Below are 12,130 nucleotides of genomic sequence, written 5' to 3' on the forward strand. Positions count from 1 at the left end.
CATACCAGTTACCCTTCTTTCTAAGAAAGTGGTGCCCCTCAGCTCTGCAGGGAACACTTGTTTTTCGCAAGCTAGCTTTGGGATTTGGAGGAGTGAGCTGGGGAGGCGGATTCTGCAGAGGCCTGAGGAAGTACCCTTGCTTGCTCTCCTCTCCCAGATATCCAGAATCTTAGGCACAAGCAGACCAGGAAGAGGAGGGCACAGGAGGAGGCCTAGGGCCTCTGAGAAAAGACGTGATTGTCTCCTGTCTTCTCCTGGCCCTGAGAGAGGCACTAGGGAGGAGCCTAAGGAGACTTGGGAGCAGGGCACTTGGGGCCCTGCAGCAGCTACTGGTCAGCAGCGGGGCCCCCGGTGCCTCAGCTGAGCCGCGCCACAGGCCACCCTGATGGACAGCGTGCACACAGGGTGCTCCTCACGGAAGCCTCCGCCCTGGAACCTTCCCACACCGCGGCTACCATTTTTCAAAAGGAGCTGGGTCAGCCACAAACAAAGGTTCTTGTAAGAGGGCAATAGGGGTGGTGAAAGCTCCAGAAAACAGATCCCAAGGAAAATGCCTAAAGGAATAGAGGCAGTTCTGCCTGGAAGAGCAAAAGGCAGAGGAACAGGACGCGAAAGGCTGTTGTATGGAAGGAAAGAGCCCACTTAGTCTCTGTAGCACTGAGAACTCAGCTAGGACCAAAGGGTGGGTGGAAAGCAAAAGTGTTGGGCTCAAAAAGGTTCCAACTAGTTATTAAAGCTGCCCAACTTGAAGGACTCACAAATTAATGCATTCTTAAAATGCTCTATTCCATGAGGCTTTCACATAGCCACATGGGTCTCTCAGCAAAATCGCTGAACTGTCTATTAATGGCACTGTGTACTGTGAGAGGGAATAGACTGAGTGCGTATTGCCTCTATGTAGCTATGCTCAGAGGTAAGCCTAATGGACACACTCACGATAAAAGAAAAGAAGACCCTATTTTCTACTCTAATGTTCTATGGGCTTTTCTCCAGGGCTGCTGGGGTCCCAAGGACTCGAGGGTTGGAAGCCTGCTGTACAATCCCATTTCTCACCGACCTAGGTCCTCCTTTCCTGTGACCACTGATGCGGCTGGACAGAGTTATACTGAAGTGTTTAAAAGACTCTAGAAGAAAAGAATTATCACTAAAGAGTTTTGACCTTGAAAATCAAATGAATGAAGTAAAGGCTCTAAGAATAATTACCGACTTAATGAATTTGCAGCCCAGGAAGACCAGTCCCTGAGACCTTCCTCCTGTTTTCCTGTGCAGTCAGGGGCTCGGGGAACCACTTAGTCTCAGTCTTCCTTTCCTTTCCCCATCAAGATTCAGTCCTGTTGTGTTCCCTGGGAGCCTTGTTCCCTGAAGCGCACTAAGTTTATGGCCAGCAAATGTCGAAGCTTCTCCGTGCAGAATAATGGGAGAATTCAGGCATTGTGGCTGGGGGAGAAGTACTTCTGGCCAAAAGTGAGTTCCTCAAAGCCCAGGATAGAGGTGGTTATCTAGTTCAGAGATGTTAAAATATTTTTGTTCTTAAAAAAGAGAGACTCTTGAGATTTCCCTGGTGGCCTACTTGTTAGGAACTGGTGCTTTCGCTGGGGAGGCCTGAGTTCAATCCCTGGTCAGGGAACCATCCCACATGCTGTGCAGGGTGGCCAAAATGCAAAAAAATTAAAATAAAAAATTTGGAAAAGAGACTCTTAATAGAGTATTTCCATCATGCAATTTCTAAGTTAACAGTAAAGTTTTTCATCCTAAGTTTAAATACTTTCAAAGGTTATAATTTGAAACATTTCTAACATAAAAGTTGAATTTCTTTCATGAATGTATGCAATCAAGTCTAAACACCGTGGCAACTGATAATCCATAATTTCATTTTTTAAAACAATGTTTTAACTTGCAGAAATTTGATGTTTTTTTCATGAACTTAAATTTTTATTTCAGTTCCAAGTGTTGTAATTAATAAGATTTTTATAAGACTTTATTGATCACCCTATCACATTTATCTGCAGTAAAAAATGTATCTAAATTTAAAAACTTTTATGTTCCATGATCATAAAACTATAAGCATTAAAACAAGCTGGTTGTATGAATTAGTGTTATTAGCAATTCACTACTAAAACTATATTAATATATTTATTATTAAACACAAAAGTTTAAATTAGTATGAAAATACACCTTAATAAGATGATGAATTTTTTCAATTAGTTCAAGCATCTGTAGATGAATATTACTTAGTGCTAAAATGAGACACAGGTTCTCATCAATTCTATTTCTTTTGTATGTTTTTAAGCTGTAAACTGTGGGGACTGAAAATGTTTTATGATAGTAATGTAATTTAACTCTTTGAACTCCTTCCATGTTCTATGCCAAAATTCACATGATGATCTACTATCAAAACATATTTTCAATCTTCTTTCACCTGACAACTTGATTAGGCCCTTCTGCATTTTTTTAATAAGCAACGAATTGGAAAGCACCCTGACTTGCAAAGGGATTTGTTCTCATCATTAAAATCTAATTCACTTTCTCAATTTCTGGGAAGGAAGATCTTTGCTAAGATTTATCAAATGATTGTTAATTATGTTGTAATACTTTCACCTAAACCCACCTTTTAAAATCCCATGTCTTTAGAAATGAAAGGAATAATAGATGTTAATTTCATTACACTTTTGCCAAAACAATGTGTGTTGATAAAATATTTTTTTGTCATATTTCTTGCCTTAACCATATTATCATTACCTTAGAGTCACAGATTTAGCCCATTAACAGAACTTGTCCATCACAAACATCATTGGCAGAGCCAGTCTTCACTGTCAAGAGTATTAGTCAAATCAGATACACTCTCTGTAGAAAAAAACTTTGAATTCATTTTTCAATTCAGATAGTTATTTTGAGGATTATTATAAAAAATGAATGAGAATTAAAGTCTATATTGTGAAACTGACCACTGAAACCAATCATAATTAAAATGATATGAACCTAATATAATTAATTATTCCATGTTTAAATAAATTATAAAAACAAAATTATCCATACACTTTCTTCAATCAAATAAGAATGATGAAAGGCATGACATGTCTCTAGTAAAACTGAATGAGGCTATTGAATGCTGCTGCCTGACTTTGGAGGATAAATAAGAACTTGTGAAAAAATGGGAAGTGCCACAAATAATAGAAAGGTTTTAGGCTTCTAATCAGTCTAGCAGCACACTAATATTTTTGATGATGTTATAAAAAACATATTAAACATTTTACAAGATAGGATATGATGAGAATTGACTTGACTATAATTGAAACAAATTATATATATATATGTATATATATGTAATTGAAACAAGTATTTTATGCTATGGTTTGATGCCACAGGTTTTGACAGTTTTATTAACTAATGCACATCAAGGCTGAAAGAGATCATATGAAAATTTTTTAATCCTTGAATTTTACTCATTTTATCTTGTAAAAATTGAGTATTTTCAAAAGGCATCCTGATTACATTTAAAGTAATCAGCAGTGCAAACTTATACTGCTGTAGCTGTTATAGGCTACTTTCTTCCCAGGTAAGAAATATCCTAGGGATGAGTATGGAGACCAGTGGGGGAAAAGTGCTTAAAATCACATGAACAAGCCATTTTGGGTATTCAGTGTTTCCTACTGATTTTCTCTTTGCTTCCCTCTCTTAGGACTCTCCCTTAAGGGCGAGGCATTTTTTGACAAGAGTCAGGAGAAGAAAGCATTAAATAAAAATTGTCATTATTTCCGTCACTGCATTTTACCAGGTATCTGAATTCAGACGGTAAAGCGTCTGCCTGCAGTGCGGGAGACCCGGGTTCAACCCCTGGGTTGGGAAGATCCCTTGGAGAAGGAAATGGCAACCCACTCCAGTACTCTTGCCTGGAAAATTCCATGGACTGAGCGGCTCCTCAGAGCCTGGTAGGCTACAGTCCATGGGGTCGCAAAGAGTCAGACATGACTGAGCAACTTCACTCCACTTCTTCACTTCACTGAATTCTGAAATCCCATGAATCCAAACACCTCATTTCTGTGTTTTCTAATCTATCACTTTGAATGTGCATAAGAAGGGAAAGCCCAAAGCACCATGGATTTATGATTAATCATTAAAGGAACCTTCCTCTTTGCCACATCTGCGGTTTTTGCGTCATATTAAGAACAATGTATTGTATTAAGAATTGGGATGTATGAGACCTATATCTTTTTAAAAATCATGTGGAGAGGACTATTATAAACATAGGCTCATTCTCAGCAGAACAATCTTAGGAAAGAGTCCAGTATGCATAGAGGATCTAGAAATGAGTTTCCTTACTATCTATGAGCCCAGACTCCTGGGAAAGACTTCACATGCCCTGAGGTACACATACCCTGGTTTGAAGACCATGCTTTTTTCAAACCTATATGTAGTCTAACCTGACCCAGTCCACGGTGTTTTAGCCTGGGACTCTCAGTCACTGGGGGAGGGTAACTCAAAAGTTGAGGAGGGCCTGGAGATGCAGAGGTAACTGCAGGAGCCCTGTCTGGGGACCAGTAACAAGAAGCCTCTGTTTTCAGTCTGGTCTTCACAACTATCAAACAAAGATCTTAGAAGGTCCTCTGACCATTTGTGGGTGCAAATCAGCATCTATGAAATTAGAAGACTCCTGTTGCAAACTCACATGCCGACAAAATGAGACAGGAGAGATAAATGAACAAAGCAGACAGGGTACGAGAACCCAGCAGAGTGAGGACTGGATGTGTGAGGGGTCATGCCTCATCAGAGATGGAGGCTGCTACTCAGCTCTCATTTTTCAAGGGAAGCCCCAAACCTGAAATTTCATGTGAAATCTTCCAATTTGTAAACGGTGGAAATTAAATCAACAATTTTATAAAACACATTTTGCAGGCAAAACAAGTCTGCCAGTTATATCTAGTCCATGGTTTTTGGTTAGCAAGCTCTGCCCGAAGTCCACAAGGTAATATTTTTACCTCTAGAGAGAGGACTAAGCAGTCTTTAATCAGAGTTTGGGTCTCCTGCTCTGACTCTGGCTAGTGCTCCAGTTTCTTAGCTATACTTCAGCAGTTTATTCAGTTCGGTTCAGACACTCAGTCGTGTCCAACTCTTTGGGCCCCATGGATGGCAGCATGCCAGGCTTCCCTGTCCATCACCAACTCCTGGAGCTTACTGAAATTCATGTCCATCGAGTCGGTGATGCCATCCAACCATCTCATCTTCTGTCGTCCCCTAACTCTCCTGCCCTCAATCTTTCCCAGCATCGGGGTCTCTTTCAATAAGTCGCATCAGGTAGCCAAAGTATTGGAGTTTCAGTTTCAGCATCAGTCCTTCCAATGAATAATCAGGACTGATTTCTTTTAGGATGGACTGGTTGGATCTCCTTGCAGTCCAAGGGGCTCTCAAGAGACTTCTCTAACACCACAGTTCAAAAACATCAATTATTCGGTGCTAACTTTCTTTATAGTCCAACTCTCACATCCATACATGACTACTGGAAAAACCATAGCTTTATTAATCCTGAGCTGATTTTCACAACATGGATCCTGCAAATTTACGTTGAAATGCATGGTCAATTATCTAGTTTCAAGCTTCATAGGGAACGAGGGAGTTGTCATCATCAAACCCAAGCCATTCAGTTGGATGGAACTTTAAGCGTCATTTATTCTAGCATCCCTGTTTTGATAGCTTTCAATAGCAGTTTCTAAATATTCCTTTCAAAGTCAATAGCACTTGGGTTAAGAAACAGTATCATAGTTCCTGGATGCTCTCCTCTTCTGCCTTCAGTCTCTGGAGCTCCAAGGATTGCAAAACTTCTTCAATCAAAGAAATAACTATGAGTCTACTGTCAGCCGTGCTCACTTTCAGCCCCCGGCCTACAATTACCCTGAGGCTTTAACTTCAGATGGTGCGCTGGTTTTCAAATGTGTCCACAAATTTTTGGATACTCCTCCCTTCAGGAGGTACAGCTTAATTCCCTCTCCGTGACTGTGAGCTATACTTAGTGACTCGCTTCTAATGAATAGAGTATGATGGATGATGGTGACTTCTGAGAACAGGTCACAGGCATATGGCTTGCTCCCAGCTCTCTCTTAAATTACTCACTGTGGGGAAAGCCAGAGGTCATGAGCACACTTGAGTGGCCCTGTGGAGAAGCCCATGAGTGGGAGAACTGTATTCTCCTGCCAACAACCATGTGAGTGAGCCACACTGGGAGCTGACTCTCCAGCCCTGGTTAAGCCTTCAGATAATTGCAGCCTGCTGACCTCTTGACTGCAAACCCAGAAGAAATGCTGTGCCATAGCCACTAGCTCAGCTACTCCTGACCCCTGACCAATGGAATCCAGGAGACAATAAACTTCGATTGTTCCAAGGTATCAAGTGTGGTTGTTAAGATAGGTGGCAAAAGATTTAGATAGAGGGGCATAAAGCAACCCAGATGACCACCCCCTGGCCTGGCCTCATCATGTTTTCTGTTCTGAGTTTCACAAGAGCAAGAAGGCAAGATGTAACCCCTCACAGCTGTGATACACATACAAGGGATGGGAGCCTCCTGAGTGAGGAAAATGGTAACAGCGTAAAATGAAAGGTAATTGTATTTGAAGAGCACTTCTCTTACATTGGGTTTCACCAGAACAGGGGCTAAGGAGGAAGTAGTAACCTCGGGTGGGATTACCAAAACAGTGTAGCCCCATTTAAAAATTTTCTTCCAAGTTGAGCAAATTCCGATTATTTGGTAGGCAGTTGAAATTTTTTCTAGTAGGCAATTCTGCCCTAAAGCTCCTTTCTCTTAATAAGATTAAATGTTACGATAAAATAAGAATCTTAACCAAAATCTGAGATATGCATTAATTTCAAAAGCAACTCCCCAATTTAAAATCCCTCCTGACACAAACAGAGGTGTCAAGAACCAAGATTCCCCAGACAGCATCTGATCCCCTTTCTCCAAAGCCTGAACTCCCAGCTTGGGGCAATGCTACCCTTGGCTCCTCTCCTCATCCCAATGAGCTCTGGCTCTTAGAGATCTACTCCTTAGCCCCTGTTCTGGTGAAACACAAATAGCTAAACCCTACCAGTCAATTTAACAACTTGTTTTAATATGAAAACCCAACTGAAGTTTCACAGATAATAGATGAGGAGGGACCAGCTGGCATTTCTCATACATAGGGAGAGAATAAATTCCCTGAATCGTTGGGTTTCAGCATTCCAGGATACCTCCAGAAGGTTCTGGTGATGTTTATCTTATCATTTGCTAGATTACAGGTAGCTGGGTACATGTGAATTCACGACTTAAAATTCTATCTCAAAATTCTACCCACTTACAAGACTTTTCTTATACATTTATACATTTTTGTGTGTATGTGCAAATATTCCATGAAGAAGCAAGGTTGGGTATCTTTTGGTACAGGTAAAAAACACCACAGAGTAAGTCTTTATGGCAAGGGCAAAAAAGAATATTTTGAGGTGTGAGGGAGTGCACGGAAAGAGAAAAACAAAAGTACAGAAATAAAAGGGTCTTGGTTTAATCCTCCTTTGTATCCATAGGCAGCGCTACAAATACCATCCCAATGAGCCGTTGCCTAGGCCCTCATCTCATAAAACCCTCGGAAGGGAAAATGCATGAAAGACAGAGCTGATTCTATCTCTTTTGATATTTGCCCTTGGATCTACTCTTGGGTCTCTGAGAGCACACGAATTAACATGAGACAGTGAAAGTATTCCAAAGTAGGCCTTTCCAATGATGAGCCAAGCCAGTTACCATACAGCTTGCATATTTATTGAACAAATACTACTAAAATAGCTAAAATACATTGGGTACTTGTCGTGAGTGCATCAGTAAAGATCACATTGTTACAAAAGCCTGCATATTCAGCAGTACACAACTGCAACTCTACGTAAATGCCACAGATGCAGAATACTGTTTTCTTGCTCTATTTACACAGCGGAAATACCTACTCTAACAAAGGAGGTAGGGGGCAAATGCACAGGAAACTCAGGCCAATGGGGAGCGAGGAGAGAAGGAAGAAGTGCAGCGCATGCGTCAGTCGGCGTGTAACAGTCAGAAGCGGAACAGTTCAGAGCAAAGCCTGCCCTGTCAAAGGAAGAGCTAAAAGACAGTTATATAAAAATCAAGGTGGGCTTTCAGACTGGCTAACACAACAACATTCCATGAGTTGATGGTATTGTCTGATTGTATTTTTGTTTATCCATTTCATTGGGAGCAAGGACAAAAATGTAAAATCTACACCTTGCTTATCAGGACTGTTGAAAAAGAGTGCTCTGCCTTTTAAAAAAAATTTTTTTTTTTTTTTGTAAAGACATTTCCTTCAACCTAATTTTTGGGAAAGGTGTAACTTTCATGTTCCTACTGAAATGCTAATTTTTTTCCCCAGAGGGCTTTTATAAAAAGAAAAAAAAAAAATTTGCCCCTTTCCCCCTGAATATTTTTTCAAATGAAAGAACCAAAAGAGACACCTAAAAACGCCTGTCAAATTATTGCTTTTCGTTCACTAAGTGAGGCAGGCGAGGCTACCGAAAGGAAGGGATTTGGTAAGGAAATTACAGTTTTGTGATTGCTCCCGCTACAGTGACTGCGCGTCCGGGAGTGCCAGCCCGTGAGACGGGCGTCTCCTGCTCTGCGGCGGCACTCGCTCAACCTACAGCGCTGAAGAAGAAAGCCACACTGAAGACACAAGGACAAGTCAATCCAGTCTAGAGAACGACATTCAGGGAGACAGAGTACCAACACCTTCTTAGAACATGAAAATAAAAACTAACTCCATCAGAGCTACCTCGCCAAGGAGCATGTTGAAAGTCCAAAATAGCACCATTCATCAGTGTCTCGGGCCCTGTGGCAGCATCTCGGTCACTTACCACAAGGAAACAATGAGTTTCAAACTACTGCTATACATCAAAAGAGTACATGGATAAAATATAGAGATATACAGACAGTTGATGAACATAAACTACTAGGCTTGTTACATCTAAATGAAAAAAAAAAAAGGGGGGGACTCTCAGCCTCTGCAAGAGCAGTCAGGAGCTGTGTGAGTGAAAAGGCAGAAGTGGACCGGTTGTGTGAGAGCAGAGGGAGTTTGAGTTGTGGAAGACATCGTCGTAGCAAACCAGGCCTGAAGGCCCACCTGTAAGGGTTGTAAACGTGGATTCACAGTGTGAAATTCTGAGCGTTTTCACTTGAGTCAGAATGATTAAAAACTGGTTTGATGATACCTATTTGTCCACTGTACAATCTCTAAAGCAAGGCTCAGAGTCCCATAGTTTCTTCTTATACTTGATGATTTACACAGAAAAAAATCCCATATATGATACCATGACCTCATCAATACCCATACACCATATGTAATACAAATGGAGGTGATTAAAAAGAGTGGAGGTAACTGGTTCCTGGGGAGTGGAGTTCATTGCCGCCAAGTGGAGTCAGGGAGGCAGCCCCGATCCCGCCATCCTTCTTACGGTTCACCTCCTTGGGGACGGGAAGTCTTCCCTGAAGAGCACACAGACAGACACACACAGAAAGAATCACACTGAGTCGTGCTTTGAAAACCATTTGAACATTTTTGCTTCTTCCTCCCAGCTTTTATCCTTGAACTCCCAACAGTTTGCAGAGTTTACATATTAAACACAGTTCACCTGAATGTAAATATTAGGTCTGTGAGGGCATGAAGTAATTAAACACTAGCTACCTTGGCTGCAGTAGAATCAAGTGCTTTTCTAAGGGCTGAGCCCAGCCATGTGGGAGGCAGCATTCCCCAAAGTCAGGTTTCTAAAGACAGTTTCTGAGATCAAATATGGCCTGACAGAAGACTGGGTGAGAAGTGTACCTAGGAGTGTTAACACTTTGGGTTTTTTTTTTAAGAGTTGAATGGCTGTGGTGGAAAGGGATAATTGTTTTATAATACATAGTAAAAATATTTAAAGCATATCACAACTGCAACAAATATAATTTATGAACATTTTATTCTAGAAGCAAGTGGCCCAGGCCCTACAGGCCTTACAGTGAGGACCAAAAGTGGGCACTAAAGACAGGCGAGTGTTTGGGAGGGAAATCATGTGGGCGGGGGCTGGGGAGGCGACGAGAGGGAAACCAGGGCCAGAGAGCGGGAGACTCAGCTAGTTGGGACTGATGGCAGCTCTTCTAGTCTATCCTCACAATCCTGATGAGCGAGGATTTGTGTATCTGACTAGGAGAATCCAAATACACTGTGACTGAGGACCCACTGAGCGCCCACAGGGAGGCGATCCCCACCACAATCACACAGCAGGAGGACAGGACAAGGGGGCCCATCTGCCCAAGCGATGACACAAAATAAAGGTCTTATCAAAACCAGATGTTATGCCCCACTCAGGAATGAAAACACTGAACATATGGCAAGAGTCTCTTTTAGCCTAACCATTAAGTACAGGAATTTTCTTGAGAAAAAAAAAAAATCCATTATGGTTTTAAAAGATCTGTTGGGATTTGTTGTTGTTGTTGTTTTCTTTTTGTTAAGGCCACATGTTCTAAAAGGATAGTTATAATAAGCCAATTTGACTGGACATAGGTACTTGGGTTAAAGTGATAATCATGCTTTGTAATTTACAAATTACCATATTTGAATCTTTTTAAGAAACTCGACTTTCAAAAAACTAAGACCATGGCATTCGGTCCCATCACTTCATGGCAAATAGATGGGGAAACAATGGAAACAGTGACAGAATTTATTTTCTTGGGCTTCAAAATCACTGCAGACGGTAACTGCAGCCTTCAAATTAAAAGACACTTGCTCTTTGGAAGAAAAGCTATGACCAATGTAGACAGCATATTAAAAATCATAGATATTACTTTGCTGATAAAGGTCCATCTAATCAAAGCTATGGTTTTTCCAGTAGTCATGTATGGATGTGAGAGTTGGACCATAAAGAAAGCTGAGTACCAAAGAATTGATGCCTTTGAACTGTGGTGTTGGAAAAGACTCTTGAGAGTCCCTTGGACTGCAAGATCAAACCAGTCAATCCTAAAGGACATCAGTCCTGAAAATTCATTGGAAGGACTGATTATGAAGCTGAAGCTCCAATACTTTGGCCACCTGATTCAAAGAACTGACCATTGGAAAAGACCCCGCTGCTGGGAAAGATCGAAGGCAGGAGAAGAAGACGACAACAGAGGATGAGATGGTTGGACGGTATCACCAACTCAATGAGTTTGAGAAAGCTCCAGGAGTTGGTGATGAACAGGGAAGCCTGGCAAGGTTCAGTCCCTGGGGTTGCAAAGAGTTGGACATGACTGAGCAGCTGAACTGAAGAATTCAGAAATCAGAGACACACAAACAACTTGAAACCAAATTGTTCAGTTCACTCAGCAACCCCAGAGTGAACTAAATGTAACAGAGAATTCAGCTTTAAGAAGTTTTATTTACTGTACAGAGTTCTCATATTAAACATCTGTTTTATATAAATTTTTAAAAAAAAAATCTCAGACTTTTAGAGCATGTAACATTTTCAGAATGTATATAAAATCCACTCTGTATGTACTTTAATGTTCCAGTGTTAGTCTGTGATTTAGAGGTTGTTTGGTATCATTAAATGCCAAAAGGGCCAAACCAGAAAATTAAAATTTTATTCATCATTTACATGCCCTAAAGGATCCAGAAAAATATCCAAAAGCATTATATCAAGCCATTCCTTTCTTTTGTGAAAATAATTTCAATTTTGAAATTTTGGCATGCAATCCCACTATTTAAAAAAGAAATCCACTGAAACCCGATGTCTTTAAAATAACGTTTGCTTCTCTTCTTGTGTCAGCCAGTCAGCATCACAGTTCTGGACATGACAAACAAGTTTTAGACAGATGAAGAATTCAATGCTAACTGTCATAGGCCTAGAAAAGGAAATCAAAAGTTCCTAACACGCTTCACTTAACATCATGGCTGGCCTTAAAACTGCCTACTTCAGACTTACTCCCAAGTGAATGTACAGAACATCAGTTGGTCTTCATATGTGTCAGCCCTACTACTCTCATATTTCCATGAAAAAACAAAAATCAAAATGGATGGGAGCTGGGTGGGAGCTGGGTGGGATATGGGTAATTTGGAAAGAAGTTCTTCCAGGAAAACAAAATTCGAAGGAGATTCTA

The 12,130-nt window shown here is 40.9% G+C and overlaps 1 protein-coding gene across 2 annotated transcripts in view; it reads right to left on the reverse strand.

Moving 5' to 3' along the window:
* The window catches only part of NREP (neuronal regeneration related protein), a 32,793-nt gene continuing 28,418 nt past the window's right edge, over window positions 7,756-12,130 (reverse strand). For both annotated transcript variants that reach the window (XM_018053735.1, XM_005685030.3), the window contains one exon: window positions 7,756-9,502. In XM_018053735.1, coding sequence (XP_017909224.1) covers window positions 9,377-9,502 — 126 coding nt within the window. In that variant the 3' untranslated portion in view covers window positions 7,756-9,376. The remainder of the gene's footprint in view (window positions 9,503-12,130) is intronic.

Source organism: Capra hircus, chromosome 10 (genome assembly GCF_001704415.2).
Source record: "Capra hircus breed San Clemente chromosome 10, ASM170441v1, whole genome shotgun sequence".
NCBI lineage: Eukaryota > Metazoa > Chordata > Mammalia > Artiodactyla > Bovidae > Capra > Capra hircus.